The sequence below is a fragment of the Physeter macrocephalus genome, chromosome 18, assembly GCF_002837175.3.
Source record: "Physeter macrocephalus isolate SW-GA chromosome 18, ASM283717v5, whole genome shotgun sequence".
NCBI lineage: Eukaryota > Metazoa > Chordata > Mammalia > Artiodactyla > Physeteridae > Physeter > Physeter macrocephalus.
Window position 1 is genome coordinate 85142549 of NC_041231.1, and position 26398 is coordinate 85168946.

Genomic DNA, 26398 nt, shown 5'->3' on the forward strand with positions numbered 1-26398 from the left:
CCAAAGTAAAGGAGCAACGTCAAGAGACCCAGGAGAAAGGGCGGGGTTGGGATAGAAAGGAGATAAGAAAGGAAACGTGAAAAAAGCAGTGAAGAAATTGAGGAACGCAAAAAGCACAGATGCGGGATAAAGGCAGGGCTCCAGAGTGGGAGTGACTCGACGCGAAGTGGGGCGTCAAGAAGGGGGTACCTTAGCGCTGGATGATGGGAGGGGCCCACTATGGAGGAAGGGAGACTCTTGGAGAAGAGGACAGTCAGACGCGGCCCACCCTTGAGCGGCGGCAGGGAAGGGGACCACAAATACGGGTGAGAGGCCAGGAGCGCAACGGGGGGGGGGGGGAGTTACGGCCCAGGAGTGGGGGGTCGCCCCATGAAGCCATAAGGTGAGTGGGTAAGGGCAGGCCACAGCCTCAGAGAAGGGCTGGAAGTGCGGGTCCCAGGGTGGGAGTATCGGAGGGGGAGGGGGAGGGGCAGGTAGGGCCCGGCAGCAGGAGGACAAAATGGCGGCGGCTAATGGCAGCTTCTCCTCCCCCCGGCCCGCCACCGCCGCCGCTGCCGCTGCCACCGCTGCTCCCGCGCCGGAAAAGAGCGTTAGCATTCGGCTCGCCCAGACTCACCTGGCCGGGTGCGCGGGGGTCCGGGACCGGGGCCTAGGGGCTCCCCGGGGTGGGATGGCGGTGGGGCGGGGGCGGATGGCGGCGGATGGCGCCGGGTTCGGCTCCTCCCGTCTCCCTCGCTCACTCCGCGGCTGGGCCCCGACTAACGGCCCATCCGGGCAACCGCCACCCCCGGGAGCGCCCCCCCGCCACCTCCCTCCGCACATAGACACTCCCCTTTATTTGCATAAAGGGCGGGGCGCTTTCTACCCTATCTCTCTTTACTTCCAGGGCTATCCTTATTAAAAAAAGTGGAGCGTGCGAAGCTGACATAGGTTATTTGCATAAAGAGGAGGGACTTACAGGCGCTAGGACGCCCGTTGGCTGAAGTGGCAGGCCCCCGGCGTCGGCCGTTGAGACGTGTAGAGGGGGCGGGAATGCGGCGCCGGTCGGCTGGGCGGTTGGGGCGCAGAATTTGCACGACAAATAGGGGGAGAAAGAGGCGGAGCGTGCGTCGTGCGTTTGTGGAGAGATGGGAACGGAGAGACGTAGGGACGCCGAAAGTGGAAGGAAACGATGCTAGGCCCGTGGCGCTTTCGGCGAAGGAGACTGAGCTAGAAGACGGGCCGGAAGGGTTTCTTTGCCGGAGGGCGGAGCTTGCGTAACCAGGGAAGAGTCCCAACTCACGCTTCTCTTCGCGAGAGGTGAAAGCACCAGGGGGGCGGGCCTTCGTTTATTAAATCACGTCATGCAAATAAGGTGGATTGACGGGCCAATCCAAGGGGCCAGGGGCGTACATCACACAGCATAGGCATTCTGTGGGTAGTTCTACTTATTTGCATAATATATGCAAATCATTTGAACAAAGATAGGCTACGAATAACCTGTTCATCAAAATAGTGGTAACCAATGACTAAGATGGGCATTTAATTTTATAATTACAATTTTCATGAATATATTTGTATATCTGATATTATTAGCAGTTTGCATTCGCTTCACAACGAGTTTAATTCTACGAAATGCAGTACCGTTTTCCTCCTTTGTCTCCTATTACTCTGTTACTCTGCTCCTACTACCCGTTCAGCAAATCATTCAACAGCTATGTTTTTTTAACCATTAAAAATATATAAAATAGATTTTTATTCGAGCGGTTTTAAGTTTACGGGATAATTGAGCAGAAAGTACAGAGAATGCTCGTATACTCCTTCCCCTGCCTCAGTTTTCCCTATTATTAACTTCGTGCACTGGTGTGGCACATTTGTTACAATTGATGAGCCAATAGTGATACGTTGGGTTTTTGTTCCAGTTTTATTGAGATATGATTGACACACAGCGCTATATAAACTTAAGGGGTACAGCATAATGATTTGACTTACCAACATCATGAAATGATTACCACAATGTTTAGTGGACATCCATCATCTCATATAGTTACAGACTTAAAGAAATAAAAAAATGTATTTTTTTCCTTGTGAAGAGAACTCTGAGAATTTACTCTTAACAACTTTCATCAGTTTTAATTATATTTATCATGCTATACGCTACATCCCTAGTATTTATTTATCTTATAACTGGAAGTTGGTACTTTTTGACTGCCTTTATCCATCCCTTACCGCCCACCACAAATCTGATCTCTTTCTCTAAAAGTTTTGTTTTGATATTTTTTAGTAAATTTCTTCATTTTTTGGCTGTGCTGGGTCTTTGCTGCTGCGCGCGGGCTTTCTCTAGTTTCGGCGAGCGAAACTATTCTTTATCTATTCACCTGTTGATGGGCACTTAGGTTGCTTCCATATCTTGGCTGTTATAAATAATGCTTCAATGAACATAGTGGTGCATATATCTTTTTGAATTAATGTTTTCATTTTCTTCAGTTAAATACCTAGGAGTGGAATTAGTGGATCGTATAGTAGTTCTTTTTTTAATTTTTTGAGGAATCTCCATATTGTTTTCCATAGTGGCTGCACCAATTTACATTCCTACCAATATTGAAAGAGGGTTCCCTTTTCTCCACATCCTTGCCAACACTTGTTATTTGTGGTCTTTTTGATAATAGCCATTCTGACAGGTGTGAGGAGATATTTCACTGTGGTTTGAGTTGTATTTCCCTGATGATTAGTGATATTGAGCATCTTTTCATGTGCCTATTGGCCATCTTTATGTCTTCTTTGGAAAATGTCTATTCAGGTCCTTTGCCCATTTTTTTAAAAATAGTATTTATTTATTTATTTATTTTTTTGCCTGCATTGGGTCTTTGTTGCTGTGCGCGGGCTTTCTCTAGTTGCAGCGAGCGGGGGCTGCTCTTCGCTGTGGTGCACAGGCTTCTCGTTGGGTGGCTTCTCTTGTTGCGGAGCACGGGCTCTAGGCGTGGGGGCTTCAGTAGTTGTGGCATGTGGGCTCAGTAGTTGTGGCTCACGGGCTCTAGAGTGCAGGCTCAGTAGTTGTGGCACACGGGCTTAGTTGCTCTGCAGCATGTGGGATCTTCCCAGACCAGGGCTCGAACCCATGTCCCCTGCATTGGCAGGCAGATTCTTAACCACTGCGTCACCAGGGAAGTCCCTCTTTTTTTTTTCTCCTCTGCCCATTTTTAAATCTTTTTTTTTATTGAGTTGTATGAGTTCTTTGTATATTTTGGATATTAACCCCTTATCAGATATATTATTTGCAAGTATCTTATCCCATTCTGTAGGCAGCCCTTTCATTTTGTTTATACTTTCCTTTGCTATGCAAAAGCTTTTTAGTTTGATATAGGCCCCTTTGTTGATTTTTGCTTTTGTTTCTCTTGTCTGAGGAGACATATTCAAAAAAATATTGCTAAGATTGTTGTCAGAGAGCATACTCCATATGTTTTCTTTTAGAAATTTTATGGTTTCAGGTCTTACATTTCTTAGTTAGATTTATTCCTAGGTATTTCATTCTTTTTGATGTGATTGTAAATGGGATTGTCTTCTTAATTTTTTTCCTGATAATTCATTGATAGTGTGTAGAAATGCAACAGATTTCTATATGTTAATTTTGTATACTGCAACTTTACTAGATTCATTGGTGAGTAGTTTCTTTGTGGCATCTTTAGAATTTTCTATGTATAGTATCATGTCATCTTCAAACTGACAGTTTTACTTCTTCCTTTCCAATCTGGATTCCTCTTATTTCTTTTTCTTGTCTGATTACTGTGACTAGGACTTCCAATACTATGTTGAATGAAAGTGGGCATCCTTGTATTCTTCCTGATCTTAGAGGAAATGTTTCAGTTTTTCACCATTGAGTATGATGTTAGCTGTGGGCTTGTCATATATGGCCTTTATTATGTTGAGGTATGCTCCCTCTGTGCCCACTTTCTGGAGAGTTTTAAGCATAAATGAATGTTGAATTTATCACAAGCTTTTCCTACATCTGTTGAGATGACCATATGATTTTTATTCCTCAGTTTATTAATGTGGTGTATCACATTGACTGATTTATGGACCTTGATCCATCCTTGCATCCCTGGGATAAATCCCACTTGATCATGGTGTACAATCCTTTTAATGTATTGTTGAATTCCATTTGCTAATAGTCTTGGAGGATTTTTGCATCTCTGTTCATCTGTGATATTGGCCTATAATTTTTATTTTTTTGTGATATCTTTATCTGGATTTGGTATCAGGGTGATACTAGCCTCATAAAACGGGTTCAGAAGTGTTCCTTCCTTTGCAGCTTTTTGGAATAGTTTGAGAAGGATGGATGGTAACTCTTCTTTTTTTTTTTTTTTTTTTTTTTTTTGCGGTACGCGGGCCTCTCACTGTTGTGGCCTCTCCCGTTGCGGAGCACAGGCTCCTGACGCGCAGGCTCAGCGGCCATGGCTCACGGGCCTAGCCGCTCCGCGGCATGTGGGATCTTCCGAACCCGCGTCCCATGCATCGGCAGGCGAACTCTCAACCATTGCTCTTCTTTAAATGTTTGGTAGAATTCATCTTTGGTAGAAGCATTGTGGTTCTGGAGTTTTGTCTGTTGAGAGGTTTTTTGTTTTTTTTAAATTACTGATTCAATTTCATTACTGGTAACTGGTCTGTTGATATTTTCCATTTTTTCCTGATTCAGTCTTGGGAGATTGTACATTTCTAGGAATTTGTCCATTTCTTCTAGGTTGTCCATTTTATTGGCATATAATTATTTGTAACAATCTCTTATGATCCTTTGTATTTCTGTGCTGTCAGTTGTAACTTCTTTTTTTATCTAGTTCCTTTAGGTGTAAAGTTAGATTGTTTATTTGAGGTTTTTCCTGTTTCCAGGGGTAGGCTTATATTGCTATAAACTTACCTCTTAGAAATGTTTTTGCTGCATCCCATAGATTGTGGATCATTGTGTTTTCGTTTTCATTTGTCTCCAGCTTTTTAAAATTTCCTCTTTGATTTCTTAAGTGACCCATTGTCAACAACTATGTTCTGAAGGCACCAGAGATATGCACAGAATATTATAGAAGTAGAGGAATAAAAATCAGACTGTGCCTGAGCAGGTTCAGAAATGCTTCTAGAAAAATGTGACTCTTATTAAGTGATATGAAGAACTAGTTAAGATTTAGCCAGGGGACTTCGCTGGTAGTCCAGTGATTAAGAATCCAGGGCTTCCCTGGTGGCACAGTGGTTGAGAGTCCGCCTGCCGAGGCAGGGGACACGGGTTCGTGCCCCAGTCCGGGAGGATCCCACATGCCGCGGAATGGCTGGGCTCGTGAGCCATGGCCGCTGGGCCTGCACGTCCGGAGACTGGGCTCCGCAACCGGGGAGGCCACGGCAGTGAGAGGCCCGCGTACCGCAAAAACAAACAAACAAACAAACAAAAAATTCCAGTTAAGTCAAAAACCCTGGAAACTTCATTGACTCCTTTCTTTATCTCACTCCACTTTCAGTCAGACAGGAAATCCTATATTGAGAAATTAACCAGAATCCAACCTCTTCACTTCCACTGCTTCCACTTTGATCTGAGCCGTCGTCATCTCTTACCTGGGTTAAAGTAACAGCCTCCTAACTGGTCTTCCTAAGTCTACCCCTGCTCCTACAGTCTATTCTCTATACTGCAGTCAGAGTGGGGTCTTTTCTCAGAGGAGTTTTCAAAGCATTCCTTTGCTCAAAGTCCTGCATCGCCTCTCCATTTCTCTCAGAATAATAGCCAAAGTCCTTACTGTGGCCCACAAGACCCTAGATGACTTGGCCCTCTATTATGTTTCTGATTTTATTACTCTGCCTATCTGCACAGACCTGTCTTACCCTAGGGCCCTTCTGCTCCTTTTCCCTCTGCCCAACTGACTCTTCCCCCAGAAACCTGCATGGCTCACTTCTTTATTTCCTTGAAGTTTTTGCTCAGTGTTGGTCACCTCCTCAATGACGCCTCTCCTGATTACCCTTTCAAAATTTTAATCTTCCCTGACCAGCCTGGCACCCCTCATTCCCTTTAACCTGCTCTACATTCTCTTTTTTTCATAATACTTGTCATTTTCTAATAGATCATATAAATTTTAAATCATGTTTACTTTTTATTGTCTGTCCTCCTCCCACACCAGTTCCCACAACAGAACGTAAACTTCACAAAGGCAGGGATCTTTGTTTTGTTCACTCTTCTATCCCAAGCACCTGGAATAGGGAATGGAACATAGTTAGTGTCCAATAAGTGATTTTTTTTTTTTTTTTCCGATACGCGGGCCTCTCACTGCTGTGGCCTCTCCCGTTGCGGAGCACAGGCTCCGGACGTGCAGGCTCAGCGGCCATGGCTCACGGGCCCAGCCGCTCCGCGGCATGTGGGATCCTCCCAGACCGGGGCACAAACTTGAGTCCCCTGCATCGGCAGGCGGACTCTCAACCATTGCGCCACCAGGGAAGCCCCAATAAGTGATTTTTTTAATCTTCTTTGGAGTAGCCCCTGCTCACTGCAACTAGAGAAAGCCTGCATGCAGCAATGAAGACCCAACCCAGCCAAAAACGAAAAAAATAAAATTCTTCTTATCAAAATGTGTAATATATATGTATATTTTATATATATATATGAAATTTTGATAACTTTTCATGAACTGAGCAAAACATGTAACCAAAAACAGAACCTTAACTAGCACAAAAGCTGCCCGAGGGCCTCTTGTAGTCACTGCCTTCCCCCAAGGCTAACTATTATCCTGACTTCTAACAATATACATTAGTTTTACTTGTTTTTGTACTTTATATAAATGGAATTGTACAGTAAGGCTTCTTTTATGTCTGTCGTCTTTTGCTCAACATGGTATTAATGAAATTGATCCACATTGTTGCATGTAGTTGTAGTCTGTTCATTCTTATTGCTATATAATAGTAGTCCATGTGTAAATATAACCCAATTTATTTATCCTGAATGAACAAATTGTTTAAGCTCCAGATCCTTCCTATCCTCCTTGTTGTCACCAGAGTTGTCGGGAAGATTAAATGAATTAATACACAGAAAGCATCTACCCAGTGTATAGTAGGTGCTCAGTAAAGCTTAGCTATTAATTTTGTTATATTCAGATATTTTATTGAACCCACATTGATCTCGTCCTCATCTGAAGTCCTATACAGTTACTGTAGCACTCTTTAGGATGCCAACCTGGCTTTACCATTGGAAAGGGCCAAAATGAGTGGCCCTAGGGGCCTGATCTGTCCTTGGTACATGAAACAAGCTGGGCCAATTCGATTCTTGCTTTCCAGGGAGTAAGGAAATCTGAAATAGTGGCCAATGACTGGGAGTTGCTGGAGTTAATGCATCTGGACCCCTTGGAGGAAAAGTCCAGGAATAGCCTCACCAAAGGCCTGGGAACTCTCAGGCTCCTGCCTTCCCTGGAATTGGCTTTTTAACCCTTTCTGCTATCCAGGGATCCTATATGCTCAGAATCTGCCCTCAGTACTCTCCTAATACAAGCCCCTTTTCCTTTTATTAGATAGACTCAGTTGTTGTAGCTTGTCCCCAACAGGACCTCAAGACTCATTTTCACTTAAACTAGCAGACTTTATAGTGTCATGAATCCTTTACTTAATTCAATAACACCAGTTCTTTCATCTATCCAGCCATCCATTCATTCAAGTTTTAAACATTATTGAGGGCTTATGATATGTCAGGCACTGCAGGGTAGATCATAGTACTCTCATTTTCAAATGAAAGACTCAGGATGAATAATCATTGAGGTTACAAAGCTTATAGTCATAGAGAATGTTGGTTCAAGGTAATCCTTGCTCTTCATCATGAGCTTGGATGATATATTTTTTGTCTGTACATGTCTTTTCATCCCACTTAAATTCCTTGAGTGAGGTCAAGGCTATCTTATACATCTGGAATCCCCCTTGGTGTACAAAACCATCTGCTGTAGTAGACATACTACACAATTGTCGATGGATTGCTCATATGGGCAAATCCTTGCTACCCTTCCCTTAAAGACGCTTCACTCCTTCCCAAACCCAGGAAAAAAAAATCCCCCAAACAGTGACCAAGCTGATCCGTTGATCTGAAGGAGGGTAGTTTATTTAAATTAGTTTAGCTCTGGCTCACAATTTTGTGTTCTTTTTCCATGTTGGAGTCATAGAAGCCCCTTCAATCCCACCACATCTCCTTCACCACAAATCAGGGCAACTCGGAGATAGCTTTCTTGGCTGGGGGACCCGTTGGCTTCTCCTGTTCTCTTGCTTTCTCTTCATACATCAGGATCCTGATTGAGATGGGAAGAGACACAGGGATCAGGGGACAGTCCTCTCAAGGGAATTTTAGGCTGCTGTGAAAGTCCAGAAAAAGGATGAGGTTTGTGAGGGTGGGAGGAGAAGGAGAAAGGGCAGGAGTGGGAGCACTGGGGGCTGTGGGGACCAGACCATGGATGAGGATAGCACCTTGGAAGGGTCTCTCAAAAGACGGAAGAGAAATGCATGCTGAGTAATGTGTAGAAGGTGAACCTGGGGATGGAGGTGGGGGGAGAGAAAACAGGTAAGTATAGGGGAGGTTGGAACTGGACCCTCACATTTTTAGGATGGCAGATCTCTTGCCCAACATCATCTTGAGAAAGTCAGAGTAGCTGAAAGTCTCCCCAGGGCCACTGGATACCTCCCTGATTAATTTCTTTAGCTCCAGGTGGGTCTTGGGGACCTCAAGTTTCTCCAGCATTCGCTTCAGGGACATCATATCTGGAGGCAGAGGATGGAGGTAAGAAGAGGGGGAGCCTCTCTCACTCTGTCGCCTCTACCTCCTCATTCCCATTCCCCTTCCTACCCTGGTCGATGGGCCCTCTCCCGAACCATTGGGAATGGAGCACTGTGGGAAAGACCTCCCTCTTCCTAGATATGCACACTCCCCCGAGATCACCCTTTTCTCACCGATATCTCCGTTTCCATTCAGGTCAAACTCCATGTATTTCTCTGGGTGAGGGGAGAAAGCAGAGAGGGTAAGCACTGGCTGGAGGGTCCCAGGCAGGGGCAGGGCAGGGATTGACCGAGCGCTAGGTAGCGGGGGAAGATGAAGAAGAGGTGGGGCAGGTAGAGGAAGTGTGAAGGTTGGGAGGCTGAGGGCCCTGGTACGGTTTAGGGAACTAGAGGGGCTCCTGAGAGGGGCAGGCCTGGGAAAGGGACCGTAACCAGCGTGGCGATAGAGGCAGCCTTCCTTTTTCCCACCCCAAAAGTCAACTTCGTTTCTGCCGTCTGCTCTCTTCCTGGGGAAATCCTACCCTCCTCACCCCCTTCTCCACCCCTATAGTTTTCCCCTCACTCTTGAAGACTTCCAGTTTGGAGGGCAGGTCCTCATCACTGCTGTATTTGGGATCATCCAGGAATTGCTGTGGGGGAAAGCAAGAACCTGGGTAGGCCCTCCTGGTCGCCCCCCCGGCCCCGCCCCTTAGTTCTTCCTTTTACCTTGTTGATTTCACTGAGTCTCTCTTCTTGCTGGGCCTTCAGCAGCCCAAAGGCTTTTCCTCCTGAAGGGGCGCAAAGGTTAATGTAGCCTCACTGCCCCCTTCGTCTCCTCACCCCCAGGCCCAGTCTGAAGCCATCACAATTCTGCCTTCATGGGCCAGATTCCCAGCCCACAGCCCAGGACTGTCCACCTCCTTTCTCCCGTTTTAGGATCCTGCCTATTCCACCTTCCCTACCCTGTAAATCCCTGGTTTGGCTCATAGCTCAGCAGATGCTGGAGGAGACAGACCAGGCTGGGCGCCTCTCTGTCTGCCAGTTGTCCTCTCCCACCAGCTTCCTGGAGGCCTCCCTCCCAAACTTCCCCTTTCCCCTCATTCCCTCCTCCTCTAAGTTCCAGGCCTCACTTCCCCATCAGCTTCTGCTGACACTAGCACCCAGGAAGAAGGGGGAGCTGGGTGTAGAAAGGAGATGAGAAAACAACATTCTCCTTAATTCCTCTTAAGGGGAGCCCAGTGTGTGTGTGAAAGAAATATTTCGATAAGCCACCAAAGGAGTGGGGAAAGGTCAGTAAGACCCCAGGGGGCGTTTATTCTCAGGAACAAAGAATCTCTGAACAGGTCTGGAGGTTCAGGTGACTGAGGCCCAGTTTTCACAAGTCTGGACACGCAGGTTTGGATAGGGAGCTGAGGAAAGGCTGACTGAATTTTTCTGCACTGTGGATGGGAGAAGAACCTGAAGTTGCTGACAGATCTGGGAGGGTGGCAAGATGGGTGCAGGGTCTGGAAAGGGAGAGGTACTTCACTTCCCACCTGTCAGCTCCAGAGAGGCACTTGGAAATATGGAAGTGTCTGACAAAGGAGTCTTTCTTTGCTTTAGGATGTGCAATGTAATCCCCTCATCTTATCTCCTTTGAAATTTTCAGTAAAATCTACAGAGCTCCGGAATTTGAGAATTTCAGTAGATTCTTTGGCGGAATTCCCTGGTGGTCCAGTGGTTAGGACTGTGGCGCTGTCACTGCCGAGGGCCCGGGTTCAGTCCCTGGTGGGGGAACTAAAATCCCACAAGCTACATGACACAACCAAAAAAAAAAAGTAGATTCTTTGGAGGCCAGTGGTGCTGAGAGAGATAGCATTGGTGGACACAAGAGCCAGCAGGTGAGGCCGACATTAGGCGTGGGGCGGTGCTGGTCACTGTGGGCTCAACAGAGTGGGGAGTAGCCTCTGATAAATCTCCTCCCTAGGCACACTCTTTATCCCCTTTGCTGCTCTTTTTGGCTAGTGGCTTCTAGGGGAGGCCAGGACAGTGCATCCCCCTCACTGAGACACTTTTGTCTAAACTCCCTGCCCCAAGCTCTAGCCACTCTGGCGCATCACTGATGGGCACACCTTTCCTTCTCTCCCCCGCCCCCCAACCTATTTCCCCTTCTGCAGCTGGGAGTTTTCATTTCTCACTGCCCTCTCCCTGACCCACATGATTGGGGGAGATGCTGATGGGGACTCTGGCCTCTTGAGTTCCCTCTATCACAGCTTCCTCTCCCCCTGAGGAGAAAGCTTCAACCCTGCCCTCCCGATGGTCTTGGTGCCTAGTGGGGGGAATCTATTTTTTTATTCATACATACATTCATTCAACAAATATTTATTGAGTGTTTACTATATGCCAGGCACCTTTCTAGGGCCAATGAACCAAATAAATGTAAACGCTTGTCCTCATGGACAATCTAATTGGGGGAGACAGACAATAAAAATAAACAAGTATATTAAAGGTGGTAGGTGCCTATGGAGAACAAAGTAGGGAGGGAGATAGGAAGGACTGCACGGACTGCAGATTTAAATAGGGTGCTTAGGGAGGCTTCTCTGAGAAAGTGATATTTGAGCAAAGATTTCAAGGAGGTGAGGGAACAAGCCACGTGGATATATAGGAGGGGAGCATTTCCGGCAGAGGGAACAGCAAACGCAAAGGCCCTATAAGGTGAGGACGTGTCTGGATGTCTGAGTATTCATGAAGCAGCAGGAAGGCCAGTGTAGTGGAGCCGGGTGTGTGAGGGGAAGCAGGGGCAGGAGGTGAGGTCAGATTGCATAGGGCCTTGTAGGCCATTGGGAAGAATCTGGCTTCTATTTGGACTGAGATTGCGTCCCAGAGTAGTCTTTCCCTCGTGGGTGGCTTGGCAGACTACCAAGGTGAGATAGAGCTTAGATGCTCAGAAAAACTTCCTGGGAAAAACAAGCAGTCAGGGAGAGAGAATGCTGAGCAGGCTCAAGAAATGACCCGCTAGAACCCTGTGAGGTTAGAGCCCCTTATAGGACTGGCACCGTGTTGCTAAGCGTCCTTGATATGGTTCCACACTCTCCAGGGGAGCTCCTGGTTAGAATTAGGCCCCCTGTGTACCTACATGAAGAAAATACACTGGCCAGAAAGCTTGTCTGTGGTTGGGGGGGGGCGCTGGATGTCTTCTGTTTGCCCCTCCATTTTCCCTCTCCCACTCTCTTCTCTGCCCCAGGAGACTAACCTGTACAGACTATATCAAGGGCACCTCTGGCTTCTAGCTGTCTTGGCTGATGGGGAGCCTGGCAGGAGAACAACAGGAGGGGGGACATTGAGTTAAGGGTATTCATTCCTCTGGCTCCCTTCCCACAAGGTCACCTCAGGCTGGCTGACACCTCCATCTATGGGCAATGCTCCTCTCCGGGCAACGGGCTCTACATGATGCTGTCCTTTTCCAGGTTTCAGAAGCCCAGGGAATAACTTTCAGGTGGTCTGTGAATTTGGAAAAGAAAAAAATGTACATCCTCTTCTCACGTCCAACATTACACGTGTTGCCTTGTCAAAGACCACTTCACAGTTTAAAGTTCTTACTCAAGCCAACAACACCTTTTGCACTGATATATCTTTTTTAAAGTCTAACTTCAACTTGCCTGTATTTCTTTTTTTAATATTTATTTATTTATTTGGCTGTGTCGGGTCTTAGTTGTGTGCGGGATCTTTCGTTGCGGCATGTGGGGTCTAGTTCCCTGACCAGGGATGGAACCCCGGGCCCGCTGCACTGGGAGCGTGGAGTCTTACCCACTGGACCGCCAGGGAAGTCCCAACTTGCCTCTATTTTAAATCTCTTGTCTTTTAATGTGGTAATAAGTACATGGTTTTTTCTATCCCAATATTTTATTAATATTTTGATAACTGGAACTCAATGTAATTGTTTTACTTTGTTATATATTTTTTATTTTACACTTTACCAGAATGCCGAAGAGATCTGTGGCACAAAATGAGTAAAAACCACTGCTGTAATCTCTCCTCCCCTCATCCCTTTGGGCTGGGGTTGCAATACGCCTTGTGATTCCCCTATACCTGACCCACACCTTTGTAAATAAACTATCTCTGGGCACTTCCCTGGTGGTCCAGTGGCTAAGACTCTGCGCTCCCAATGCAGGGGGCCTGGGTTCCATCCCTGGTCAGGGAACTAGATCCCACATGCAGCAACTAAGAGTTTGCATGCCACAACTAAAGATCCCGCATGCCGCAGCTAAAAAAAGATCACGCATGCTGCAACTAAAGATCCCGCATGCTTCAACTAAGACCCAGCCCAGCCAAATTAAAAAAACAAAGCAAAACAAAACAATTTCCTCAAATGAACCAAATTTGAGAACCTGAATGATACAGTGTACATGCGTGTATGGGGGTTGTGTGGGGGCTGGGAAGAAACGGATCTCTGCTGCAGCTCTATTTCTTTTTTTTTTTTTTTTTTTTGCGGTACTGGGCCGTACGTGGGCCTCTCACTGTTGTGGCCTCTCCCGTTGCGGAGCACAGGCTCCAGACGCGCAGGCTCAGCGGCCATGGCTCACGGGCCCAGCCTCTCCGTGGCATGTGGGATTTTCCCGGACCGGGGCACGAACCCGTGTCCCCTGCATCGGCAGGCGGACTCTCAACCACTGCGCCACCAGGGAAGCCCCTGCAGCTCTATTTCTTATTGTAAATGAACAAAAGGGCATCCTGGTGTTTGCACAAGACTCAGGGGCTTGGTTAACAAGAGGCTTTCCAGGAGGCAGGAGAACAAGTTAGGATTCTGAGTCTACGAGGGACAGCTCTGGAGAACCATAACCGAGTCACCAACATCGCTTTTGCCAAAGCCTTTTCTTTTCTAAAAAGCCTCCTTGTAGGGCTTTGTGGGGAATGTGGCAGCAGTTTATTTCTAAATTTCCCCTCTTGACACCTGTAAAGAGATTGGAAACACACACATGCACGCACGCACGCGCGCGCGCTACATTTTCAGTGAAGCTAGGAGATACAGCATACCTACAAACTCCGATTTATGTGTCCGTGTGACCAAATTACCCGCTGAGCAGGCATTCCCCAGCAGTGCCTCTGAAAAGAGCAGGGGAGTAGGGAGGGTCCCGGTGACTGCTTAAAAAAAAAAAAAAAAGCAAATATTCCTTCCTGGGAGGAAAGGCCTCACCCCTGGAGGGAAAAGCTGAGGGCAGTGCTGACTGAACAGATTCAAATACCCGTAAGGGTGGAGAGAGAATGTTTTAAAGCAGCCAAAGGAACCCAAATGCGGCAGCAAAATTCTCCTAATATTAAGTGCACCACCTTAGGTGCACTTGGGAGGTGGCAGCCTGTGAGGTCTCCTGTGAAATAAAGAAGCCTAAGGTTGGGGGTAAATGCTTACTTAACTGGGAGAGGTTCTCAGAGGCCAAGGAGGTAGTGGCTACACAGAGGTGCCAAATTTAAGGAAATAATCCATTGTGATGGCAAAAGAGGAGGAGTCCTTGAACTTGTAAGTCTGGAAAGCCATCCTGACCAAATGTCCTCCTGTTGATAGTTTAGAAAAATCCAGCTCATTTAAACATGAGTGGGACTTCCCCAGTGGCACAGTGGATAGGACTCCACGCTCCCAATGCAGGGGGCCCAGATTTGACCCCTGGTCAGGGAACTAGATCCCACATGCATACTGCAACTAATAAGAGTTTGCATGCCACAACTAAGGAGCCCACGAGCTGAAACTGAGCCCGCTTGCCGTAACTAAGGAGCTCATATGCCTCAACTAAGACCCGGTGCAACCAAATAAATAAATAAATACTAAAAAAAAACACCCCAAACTGATAAGCTTTAGAAAAAAAAAAGAGTAACAAAAAGAAATGACCAGGGCTTCCCTGGTGGCACAGTGGTTAAGAATCCGCCTGCCAATGCAGGCGACACAGGTTCGAGCCCTGGTCGGGGAAGATCCCACATGCTGTGGAGCAACTAAGCCCGTGTGCCACAATTACTGAGCCTGCGCTCTAGAGCCCGCGAGCCACAACTACTGAGCCCGTGTGCCACAACTGCTGAAGCCTGCGCTCCTAGAGCCTGTGCTCCACAACAAGAGAAGCCACAGTAATGAGAAGCCCGCACACTGCAACGAAGAGTAGCCCCGCTTACCGCAACTAGAGAAAGCCCACATGCAGCAACGAAGACCCAAAGCAGCCAAAAATAAAATAAATAAATAAATTTATTTAAAAAAAAAAGAAATGACCAAAGCATCTGTCCAATTAACTATGAAAAAAAGGTAAAGAAGAAGAACACAATTTTCCAACAGATGACAACACACCAGAAATGTATTGCTAAAAGCACGTGGAAACTGTGGCCTAAAATTCCATCATGAATTGAAAAACAACAAAACTTAGCATAGCCTTTTAGCAGTGAAGGAAGGCCACATATCAGAAATACAAATACTCCCACAAGAAATGATGGGTAACAGAGGGTACTAATAGGAACAGGAGGAAATGTATAGAAAAAAAAAAAGACAAAGCCATTTCAAAATCATACGCTAAATTTCAAGGGAGAAAAGAGGCATTTGATATACAGTCCTAATTTTTAAAATCATAACTGACTTGTGAAATGATTTTTTTTCTATTTTAAAAATTTGAGTAGTTGTTTATCTTAAACACCTTTTGTAAAACACTTTTATTGTATTGATTGAGATGGTCATATGAATTTTCCTCCTCCATCTCTTCATGCATTGAGTTGTATGAATGGAAACTAGGTATTGCTTGGTTAAGGTTTTTTTGTTTTTGTTTTTGTTTTTTTTGCCCATGGTGTGCAGCATGCGGGATCTTAGTTCCCTGACCAGGGATCGAACCCATGCCCTTTTCAGTGGAAGCACGTAGTCCTAACCACTGGCCCACCAGGGAATTCCTGGTTAAGTTTTACATTATTTAGTCAATTCTGGTGTAGGTTTGCTAATATTTTTAAGGTTTTTTTTTTCTTGCATCTATGTTCGTGAGGGAAATTGTTTTATAATTTTCCTTTCTCAAATTGTCCTTGCCTCTAAATCCTCTCCTCAAACATAATGTAGACATATGATTGTGCAGTACATGGAATTCTCAATAGATTCTCTGCATAAAAAGAAATTAGATCTGAAGCAATTATGAAAAATGTTAACATCTGACAAAGCTAGGCACTGGGTACATGGGTATTCATTATATTATTCTCTATTAATATTTCAAATGCTGAAAATATTTCATGATAAAAATCTAAAAGAAGGGACTTCCCTGGTGGCGCAGTGGTTAAGAATCCGCCTGCCAATGTAGGGGACACAGGTTTGAGCCCTGCTCCGGGAAGATCCTACATGCCGCGGGGCAACTAAGCCGTGCACCACACTTACTGAGCCTGTGCCCTAGAGCCTGCGAACCACAATTACTGAGCCCACATGCCACAACTACTGAAGCCCACGTGCCTATAGCCCGTGCTCTGCAACAAGAGAAGCCACCACAATGAGAAGCCCATGCACCACAATGACGAGTAGCCCCCGCTCACCTCAACTAGAGAAAACTCGCACGCAGCAATGAAGACCCAGTGCAGCCAAAAATAAATAAATAAATAAAAAACTAAAAAAAAAAACTAAAAGAAAACAGAGTGCTACTAGGCACCAGTTAGAATAGCTAAAATTAAAAAGACTGACAATACCAAGTGCTGACAAGGATGTGGAGCAACTGGAACTCTCATACACTGCTGGTGGGAATGTCAAATGTTACAGCAACTCTGGAAAATGGTTTGGTACTTCATTATCAACATAAACATAGAATTACCATAAGACTCAGCCATTTTACTCTTAGATATTTACCCCAAAGAAAGGAAAACGTATGTCCACACAACGATTCATATACAAAATGTTCATGGCAGCTCTATTCATAATATCTTTTAAAAGATTGGAAATAGCACAAATATCCATCAACAGGTAAATGGATAAACAAATTATGGTACATCTACACAATGGAATACTACTCATCAATAAGAAGGAATTAACTACTGACACATGCAACAACATGGATGAATCTCAAAAAACATGCTGAGCAAAAAAAGCAAGATGCAAAAGGATACATACTGTATGATTCCACTTATGTGGAAGTTTAGAAAGACAAATCATCTAGAGTGACAGAAGGAGGATCAGTGGTTGCCTGGGAAGGGACACAGTGGAACTTCTTAGGGTAATAATATCTTTTATACCTTGATTGTGATAGTGCTTACACTATCATTTGTCAAAACTTATCAAAATGTACACTTAAAATTGGTTCTTTGATTATATGTATACTTTAATAAAACTGGTTTTTAAAAATTATTTATTTAAAAAAAATTGTCCTTGCCTGGCTTTTGTAGCAAGGTTATATTAATCTCGTGAAATAAGTTGTGAAACGTTTCCTGTTTTCTGACCACTAGAATAATTTTTTTGGGGGGGGGCCTGTGTTGGGTCTTCATTGCTGCGCAGGAGCTTTTTCTCTAGTTGTGGTGAGCGGGGGCTACTCTTTGTTGTGGTGTGTGGGCTTCTCATTGCGGTGGCTTCTCTTGTTGCGGGGCACGGGCTCTAGGTCTGAGGGCTTCAGTAGTTGCAGCACGCAGGCTCAGTAGTTGTGGCTCGCGGGCTCTAGAACGCAGGCTCAGTAGTTGTGGCGCACAGGCTTATTTACTCTGCAGCATGCGGGATCTTCCTGGACCAGGGATCGAACCCATGTCCTCTGCATTGGCAGGCAGATTCTTAACCACTGCACCGCCAGGGAAGTCCCTAGATTAATAATTTTTATATGACTGGAATGATCTCTGTTTTGAAGATTTCATAACTATCTGGGCTTGATGATGTTTTGGTGCTTAAATTTTGAACATCTGATTCAATTTCTTTAATGGTTATAGGTATATCAGGCTTCTAATTTTTTCTTGAGTCAGTTTTGGTCACATATTTTTCCAGAAAATTATTCATCTTATCAAAGTTTGCAATCTAAATATCTAATGTATCAGACATTACCTTCCCTATAAATTACTTTTTTTGTGTGTATGTGTATGCCTTTTCTTTTTCTGCTTTACCAGTTTGGTCAGAGATTTTTAATATAAGTAGTCTCTGTAAATATGTATTTGTTTTCTGCTCTATTATTTCTTTGTTTTCTAGTTCATTAATTTCTAAAAGTATCTTTATTATTTTCTTCCTAAATTTTGGGGGATACTCTGTGCACTTTTTCTAATTTCTTGAAATGTCTGTTCAACTCATTGATTTTGAGACTTTCTTTCCTAATCCTCACATTTACTTTCTTCCATGAATTGTTTTAGCTACATCCCACAGTTTAGTTAGGCAGTGTTTTCACTGTCATTCAGTTCCAAAAAAAAAATTTTTTTTTTTTTTTTGGCCATGCCGAGTGGCTTGTGGGATCTTAGTTCCCTGACCCAGGCCACGCCAAGTCCTAACTGCTGGACCGCCAGGAAATTCCCAGTTCAAAATATTTTAAATTCCATTATATTTTCTTTTAACATTTGAATTATATAGAAGTAAGTTTTTAAAGTTTACAAATACAGGGACTTCCCTAGTGGTCCAGTGGGCAGGACTCCGTGCTCCCAACGTAGGGGGCCCGGGTTCGATCCGTGGTCAGGGAAATAGATCCCACATGCATGCCGCTGCTAAAGATCCGCATGCTGCAATGAAGATCCCGCACCGCAACTAAGACCTGGCGCAGCCAACATAAATAAAAATAAATAAATAAATAATTTTAAAAGTTTACAAATACATTAGAAATGCATTTTTAAATTTTCCAAACATATGATAAATATTCTTTGTTATTCTTTTGCACTGTCATGGATTTTGGTCAGCAATTGTGTTCTAAATGATTTTGATTCTTTTTTCTTTTTTTTTCTTTTTTTTGTGGTACACGGGCCTCTCACTGTTGTGGCCTCTCCCGTTGCGGAGCACAGGCTCCAGACGCACAGGCTCAGCGGCCATGGCTCACGGGCCCAGCCGCTCCGCGGCATGTGGGATCCTCCCGGACCGGGGCACGAACCCGTGTCCCCTACATCGGCAGGTGGATCCTCAACCACTGCGCCACCAGGGAAGCCCTTGATTCTTTTTTCTAAACGTCTCTCTGTGTACCTGAAAACAATGGATATTTTCTAATTATTCTAATATTCTATGTAATCCCATTACATCAAGCTTCTTAATTGTCTACTTTTACTCTTTAATATCTTTAGTAATTATGTGCTTGTTTGATTTATCAGTTTCTGAGAGATGTGAGTTAGAGTCTTCCTCTAATATTGTAGATTAAATTTTTTTTTAAAAAAGGATCCTTGCACAGAGAGTCCATGGGCACCCAGGACTACCCAGGAGTGGTCCCAGCCAGCCAGCCTGGCAGAGTTAGGGAAGGCTTCTCAGTGGGGGGAGGGGAGGAGTGATCAGTCCCCAGAGGAAAAGGAGAGCACTTTGCCAGCCTTGGCTCATTCTCCCACCCAAAGAGAAATGGGGGAGAAAGAGGGTGAGAGATGGGGTGGGGGAAAGAGGTGTCCTGATGGGGAAGGGTGGGAGGGAGAAAGTGGAGAAAGATGGGAAAGCAGAAAGAGATGTGGAGACAGATGGGGGAAGAGAAAGAGAAATATGGAGAGAGAGGGTGTCTGTCACATGGAAGGTGCTCACTAAATATTTGTTGAATGAATGAATTAGTGAATAGGCAGACTTTGCGTGCGCGTGCACATTTGCCTGCATTCATGGATGTGTGTGTGCGTGTGTGTGTGAGACGTGTAGAGGGCATGTAGGTAGAAAGATAGGGAAGAAACAAGTCATATTAATAAAGATGGTGAGACAAAAAATAGAGTTGTGGACAGAGATATATGAGAGATAAGGAGAGAGGTAAGGGAAAGAGAGATCAGGGAAGATGAAGATAGGATGTCTAGCACATGGAAGGCACTCAGTAAAGGCATAGTTGAATAGATGGATGAGCCCTGATGCTCAGATAGGGAGGTGTGGAATGGATTTTGAGAAGAAACCCACTATCCATCGGAGAAGCAATTGTTCTAGTTTCATCCTGAGATGATGAGGGCCTTAACTAGCAATGAGAATCAAAAGGCAGAGAAAAAAAAAAAAAAAAAGGCAGTGGGCTTCCCTGGTGGCGCAGTGGTTGAGAGTCTGCCTGCCGATGCAGGGGACACGGGTTCGTGCCCCGGTCCGGGAGGATCCCACATGCCGTGGAGCGGCTGGGCCCGTGAGCCATGGCCGCTGAGCCTGCGCGTCTGGAGCCTGTGCTCCGCAACGGGAGAGGCCACAACAGTGAGAGGCCCGCGTACAGCAAAAAAAAAAAAGGCAGAGAAAGATACTTATATATCTCAGAGGCAGAATGGATAGCACTTGGGGTTTGTTTGGATGGGAGAATGGAGGGAGAAGGCAGAATAGTATAAGTCCTAGGATTTTGCTTTGAGTAACTGGGTAGATTGTTTCCATTCACTGGGGTGGGGAATATAGAAGGCTGACCTGGTTTGGGTAGACACTGATGATTTTGAAATGCCTGTGGAACATTCTGGGGGAGATGTCTAGAGGGAAGTTAGATAATCTGGACTCAGATCTCGGAAAGAGGCCTGAGGTAAAGGTACAAATTAAGACGGAGATATAGACTGGGGACTCGACAGAGACTAGCAGTAGTTAAAACCGTGGCTATGGACTTCCCTGGTGGTGCAGTGGTTAAGAATCCATCTGCCAATGCAGAGGACACGAGTTTGAGCCCTGGTCCGGGAAGATCCCACATGCTGTGGAGCAACTAAGCCCGTGCACCACAACTACTGAGCCTGCGCTCTAGAGCCTGCGAGTCACAACTACTGAGCCCGCGTGCCACAACTACTGAAACCTGTGCGCCTAGAGCCGGTGCTCCACAACAAGAGAGGCCACCACAATGAGAAGCCCATGCACCGTAATGAAGAGTAGCCCCCACTCACTTCAACTAGTGAAAGCCCACACAGAAACGAAGACCCAACGCAGCCAAAAATACATAAATACATAAATGTATTTATTTAAAAAAAAAAAACCGTGGCTATGACAGAATTGCCTAGGCAAGCCCATAGTAGATGCTCAGTTGAATGAAAGTAAGAGAAACATCCCAAAAGTCTTCCAACAGGAGAATGGTGTGAAAGCACATGTGGAGTGTACAGGAGTTGGGAGGGACTCAGGTCTGATTGCTTTTATGTCCCTGTGAAAGAAGAGGTAAGATGGAGAAAAGATCCAAGGTATAGGTCATGTAGAGTCAAGATGATGGATGGAGTGGACAAGGTGAAGGAACTGTGAAATTAGTGTATTGAAAAGTAATTTGCAAGTTGTGTGCAAGAATGTTCATAGGAGATGTACTCATAATATCAAACCAATAGAAATAATCCAATTGTACATCATCAGGTGAATGGATAAACAAACTGTGGTACGTCCATATAATGAAATACCAGTCGGCAACAAAAAGGAACAAGCCACTGATACCTGGCACAACATAGATGAATTTCACAGACATTATGCAGAATGAAGGAAGCCAGATACAGTAGTGTATACTATATGATTCCATTTGTATGAAGTTCAAGAACAGATTAAACGAATCTATAGGGATATAAATCAGTAGTTGCTCCTGGGAGGGGAAGGGGATTGACCAAAGAGGGGCATAGGAGAGTTCCCTGGGGTGGTGGAAATGATCTGTATCTCAATTGCAGTGCTGTTTACATGGGTGTATATATTTGCTAGAGGTCATCAAACTGTACACTTAAGATCTATGTACTTTACTATATATATATATTTACATCTGTATTTAATGTCATATACATGGACATTAAATCTTCCAGAGAGATGGCAGAGATTGAAATAGAGAGGAAGCTGGAGAGTCACGCGTCTGCTCTTGGTGAATGTGAGGGAGTTGGACAATGACAGCAAGAAGGAGAGGCCAAAGGAGGTGGGGTGAACCTCAGAGAAGTCATGGTCAGAGGTTGAAAGTATAGCCTGAGAACCGTTAATTAGTTGAAAAATATTTATAAGGACTCAGCTGGAGGAGAAGTCACCCAAGTCTCACCCTTGCCAACACGTAGAGGAGGAAACACCAGGTGAGATGGGATCACTTGTGCTGGGATTCCAGAATCTCTTCTGTTTTTTTCACTTCTTTTCCTGCTCTAAGCTCGAAGTTGGGAGTTTGTTGGCCCTGACCACCCTCAAGGCAGCACACAGCTGGATGTTAAAGCAATCAGACCAGAGACGTGTGTACATCCATTTCACAACTTTCCTGCTTGTTGCCTTTCTTCTTGAGTACCTGGTAAAAGTTTCTTTTGAAAAGTTACATCCTTGAGTTTGCTGAGCTGATTAGCACAGCAGTTCCCATCCCACAGGTTAAAGTTCCCTAGAGGGTCTCAGATTTATTGAAAGGATCCTTGAATCCACACATACACCAGGACTTATTCTAGATGGACTTTAAAAAAAGCCAGGTATTGTCTTCATAATCCACAACAGTTTTGGATATTGGAAATCTTAGGTGGACAAAAGAGGTGGAAAGAGCAAAACACCTTTGAGTTCAGGCCCAGCTATAATCTTGGTCATTCTAGCCCAGGACTGGGGAGGAGATAAAGGCTAACATACACTGACCCTCCACTACAGTGGAGTCTGAAAACTGACAGATGCTACTCCCATTTTACAGATATGTAAGTAGGGGAACAATGATTCCTATTTACATTGACTTGGCTTCTAAGCTGCATTGCCCTGGGACATGGAGTAGTGCCATGTGATTAATTATATGCCCTGTGAAATACGGAGTTTTATCCTCAGGCCAGTTGCCCATTCCAGCCCCTCACCCCCACTCCACTGGTGGTGATCTTCCCTCCCTCCCCAAACCATGGGGTTCTCACAGTTGAGTACAAGAGACAATTTGCTCCACATTGACCCTTTGGGGATGGGGATGGGGTGATGATAGGACAAGGCAAGGTAAGGGACAGGGCAGAAGCTGGAATTAAGGCCCAGCTGAGAAAAGCCACATATTGGTGCCTCAGGCCTCCCCCTTCTCTGTGACCACCAGGGGGCAGCCCTTGCCTTGCCATGGCACCTCATTTCCACACCCTCTGGTTAGATGGCCCTGAGGAGGCAGCCACTCCACTAAAAGAGAATGGCTGAGTCAGTCCTTCCCGGATTGTGAGGTACCGTGCTCATCTAGGTGGTTCAGAGACGTTCAATAATTTGTTCAAGATTATGTAACTAGTTTGTAGGGGAGCTGATCACAGCCTGGCTTCCAACCAGCATTCTTAACCATAAAATTACTACTTCTCCAAAAATGCTCCATATCACTGCAGTGGAGATTAGGACTGCACGATCTATGGATGTATTGTGAAACAGCGATAAACTCGGACAGAAAGAAAGAATATGTACTGATATCAAAGGAGCCAGAGGGAAAATGTGTGGCAAGGGCTGGGCAGGCTTCACCCAGCATACTACACATCATCCTCTTTTCTCTGTGCTGTGTTATCTCATGTAGGTGTGTAATACATATACAAGAGTGTGTTGCATACTCTTGTACTAATCCCTGCATAACCTTGGAGTTACGTGTAACATAGCGTGTATTTCATTTGGGTCTGTCAAAATGCATTTCATGTAATAGGGGCACCTTGTGATTTCTCAATAAATGTTAGCTAAATCATGAATAAAATAAAAAATGAGTGAATTGACCAGTGGGTGATAAATCTGTGCAGAACACACCTGGTAAAGCAGACCTCTGCAAGAGGTGTATTCCTTTAATGGGGATCTGAATGTGAATGAATCCAAACTTCCCCATGAGCGGCACTCGCTCTGCCAATCCACCCAAGTCAGCACATCCTAAGTGAAACGGGGTGATTGCTACGCAAATGCAGCTTCCAGACAAAGTCCCTGGCAACTCCCTGCCGCCACCACCAATCAGCTGACTTCTGCTAATCCTCTCATTTATAGAATTTCTAGAGCAGCCCTGGGGGAGGGCCGGACTCGAAGGAAGGGAATGGATGGGATGGACCTGGGCGCTATTGAGCCAAGGGGAGGGGAAGTAGGTTAGCTCTGAGCCCAGAAAGGCTCTTGCGGGCTAATTCTTGGTAAAGGGTTGGTCTTGAATCTCAAAAGATAGGGGAACCACATCCTGGTCTCACCCGTCCACCCACCCACCCTAGCATTACCGGTCATCTAAGCCCCACCCTCCCCCTCAAACACTTAGGCAACATGCCCACATGCTGCCCCCACCTCCTAGCGACCCAGATATCACCGTCAACAGCATCCTCTTTCCTCAGGGAGGCATGCATCTGATGCCCGAGGCCCTAGGGAGTGGAGGTCCTTTGTAAGTGATGTGTGAGTCCTGTGTGTCACAGGAAGCTCCCCACCCCCATCCAGTGACCGAAGTCCTGGTCAAAACTAGTGGGTCGTCTTCCTCCACCCAGACCTCACTGCTCATGTCCCCCTCGTCAACAGGAACACCCTTCGACATGGCCCGGATGCTGTTGCTCATCTTCATCACGGTCCATCCAGGTGACAGGGGTTTCTCCCAGGACTCTGAGGGGTGTGGGGCTAGGAGGATGGAGGATGGGGGAGGCTGGACATAGATGTCCCGGGGGAGCAGACTGGGTGGGGGCTGAGAGCAGGGGGTCCCTCCATAAAGCTGATACTTAGTGGGCTTCCCCAGTTCGCAGTTCCCTCCATGTCACCCGCTGGGAAGGTCATTCCCCAGCTTCCATCCCCGAGCTCTTCCTTCCCAGCCCCGTTCCTAACAAGATAAAGTTTAAAGAACCAGTAAAAAAGGGCTTGAAGGAAGGAAGGGCTTGAAGGAGGGGGTCAAATCTTTTTAAGGGGTCAGTTTTAATTCGATGAGTTATTAAGCAAGGCTTATTCTCTAGGGTCTAGATATAATTAGGAGTTTAGGAGATCTAACGAAATCTAAGTTAAGTTTCTTAATGAAACTGATTTTAATTGTCAGACATATTCATTAACTAAATGCAGTGTGGATTCCAGACCAGCATCAGCATCAGCGGGGACCTAGGGCAAATTCTCAGGACCCACTCCAGACCCACTGAATAAAAAATTCTGGGAGTGGGGCCTGGGAATCTGTTTTAACAAGCACTCCAGGTGATTCCAACATGCCTTCAAGTTTGAGAATCACTGAAATAGAAGAATGATTGGTAAATTTCATTAACTAGAGAATTTAATCAAGAATTTTAATAATTGGTTTAATTCATCCATTTAGATAAGTTAAATAGGGATCCCAAGCAATTATAGCCATGTCTTCACCTGGAGATTTAATTAGTTAATGGTCTTTAACAACAACAACAAAAAAGTAGCAAGGATGGTATGCTACAGAATGCTATTAGTACTAAGATAATACCTGGAATAATATAATTAATGATATTAGTTAACTAGGCAGCCACATTCATGAATGAGCTTCACTTTCATTGTGACAAGTTAAATTTCAGCAAAATGTTACTAGTGAACGGAACGGGCGAATGATGGGAGAGGGTGAGGGTGAGAGTTGGTATGGGAAAGAATCTGAAAAACAATTTAATGAGCAATGTTAAGAAATTAGATTGGTAAAGAGGAAAGGGTTAATGAGACATCTAAAGTGCTCGTCCCCCTGGGCCCTCTGTGGGTGGGGTACAGCAGGGATAGTCTACTGCAAGCTCTCTTGTCTTTTCTCTTTGGAGTAACTGGGGAGGCGTTTCTCTGGGTCTTCTCTGCCCCCAGGATCCTGTGCTCTCTGGGTGTCCCAGCCCCCTGAGATCCGTACCCAGGAGGGCACCCCTGCCTTCCTGCCCTGTTCCTTCAATGCCAGCCAAGGGAAATTGGCCATTGGTTCTGTCACGTGGTACCAGGACAAAGTGGCCCCAGGGAAGGAGGTGAGGAATGAGACCTCAGAGTTCAGGGGCCGCCTGGCCCCTCTTCCTTCTTCCCGCTTCCTCTGTGACCACCAGGCTGAGCTGCACATCTGGGACACCCGAGCCCGTGACGCCGGAGTCTACGTGTGCAGGGTGGAGGTGCTGGGCCTGGGTGTCGGAACAGGGAATGGGACTCTGCTGGTGGTGGAGAAAGGTGAGGTGCTGGGAAGCTGTGCCTCCTTGGCCGGAGGCCCCACTCTCCCTGGTAGTCGAGTCGAGAGTCCTTCCCTGTGGCCCGCTGTCCTCCCTAAGCCTGTGCACGCTTCTTCCCAGGGCCTCCTTTCCTAAGCCCTTCTCCCCCTCCCCATCCCCGCCCACATGCAGGACCTCCTCAGCTAGCTGCCGGCACAGTCTTCCTCCTTCGGGCTGGGCTCTATGCTCTCAGCTTTCTCTCAGTGGCCATGGGCAGCACCATCTATTACCAGGGCAAATGTGAGTAGTGGAGCCGGGACAATGGGCGCAGAGATGGGAGGGGCACTGAGAGGGCTGGAGCAGGCGGAGACAGAGAACAAGAAGGGAAGGAGGGCTGCAGCACTGAGCTACTCCTGTGGCCTCTCCACCAGGCCACTGTCACATGGGAACACACTGCCACTCCTGGATGGCCTCTGATGAGTGATTTCAGACCCCAGTGATCCCAAGATCTTCAAGAGACCCCCCCCCCAATAAATCCCTCTCTGCCCCACCATTAACTCCTTTTGTGTATTTCCTGCTCCATCTCTAGATGCCCCAATGTGCCCTGTTCTGGGTTCTCCCAACTCTTACTCTCCCTTCTACCAAGTCTGGT

At 45.9% G+C, this 26398-nt stretch overlaps 3 protein-coding genes across 7 annotated transcripts in view; 1 reads left to right on the forward strand and 2 right to left on the reverse strand.

Annotated features, from left to right (window-relative positions):
* Positions 1–798, reverse strand: part of PRRC2A (proline rich coiled-coil 2A) — a 15928-nt gene extending 15130 nt beyond the window's left edge. For all 4 annotated transcript variants that reach the window (XM_028478696.2, XM_028478695.2, XM_055079486.1 and 1 more), the window contains exon 1: positions 617–798. The gene's annotated coding sequence lies outside the window, so the exon portion shown is untranslated. The remainder of the gene's footprint in view (positions 1–616) is intronic.
* NCR3 (natural cytotoxicity triggering receptor 3) lies at positions 219–26256 on the forward strand. Of its 2 annotated transcripts, XM_024121748.2 has the most exons (5): positions 219–305; positions 24161–24217; positions 25424–25768; positions 25939–26046; positions 26178–26256. In XM_024121748.2, exons 2-5 carry the CDS (start codon positions 24175–24177, stop codon positions 26228–26230), a joined length of 549 nt encoding a protein of 182 aa, XP_023977516.2. In that variant the 5' UTR covers positions 219–305; positions 24161–24174; the 3' UTR covers positions 26231–26256. The 2 variants fall into 2 exon arrangements, with proteins under 2 accessions (XP_023977516.2, XP_054935463.1); XM_055079488.1 differs by lacking the exons at positions 219–305; positions 26178–26256 and having other exon boundaries at positions 24037–24217; positions 25939–26054.
* Positions 8069–9925, reverse strand: AIF1 (allograft inflammatory factor 1). The gene is made up of 6 exons (XM_007110150.3): positions 9690–9925; positions 9454–9515; positions 9311–9377; positions 8923–8964; positions 8571–8733; positions 8069–8267 (listed from the first exon to the last, which is right to left on the reverse strand). Exons 1-6 carry the CDS (start codon positions 9712–9714, stop codon positions 8183–8185), a joined length of 444 nt encoding a protein of 147 aa, XP_007110212.1. The 5' UTR covers positions 9715–9925; the 3' UTR covers positions 8069–8182.
* Positions 26257–26398: the final 142 nt, after the last annotated feature.

Coding starts and splice junctions, on each gene's coding strand:
- NCR3 (XM_055079488.1), top strand. CDS start 24,037: ATGTGTGAGTCCTGTGTGTCACAGGAAGCTCCCCACCCCCATCCAGTG. Junction 24,218..25,423: donor CTTCATCACGGTCCATCCAG/GTGACAGGGGTT, acceptor CTCTGCCCCCAG/GATCCTGTGCTCTCTGGGTG. Junction 25,769..25,938: donor TCTGCTGGTGGTGGAGAAAG/GTGAGGTGCTGG, acceptor GCCCACATGCAG/GACCTCCTCAGCTAGCTGCC.
- AIF1 (XM_007110150.3), bottom strand. CDS start 9,714: ATGAGCCAAACCAGGGATTTACAGG. Junction 9,378..9,453: donor GACTCAGTGAAATCAACAAG/GTAAAAGGAAGA, acceptor TTTCCCCCACAG/CAATTCCTGGATGATCCCAA. Junction 8,268..8,570: donor AGATCTGCCATCCTAAAAAT/GTGAGGGTCCAG, acceptor CATCTCAATCAG/GATCCTGATGTATGAAGAGA.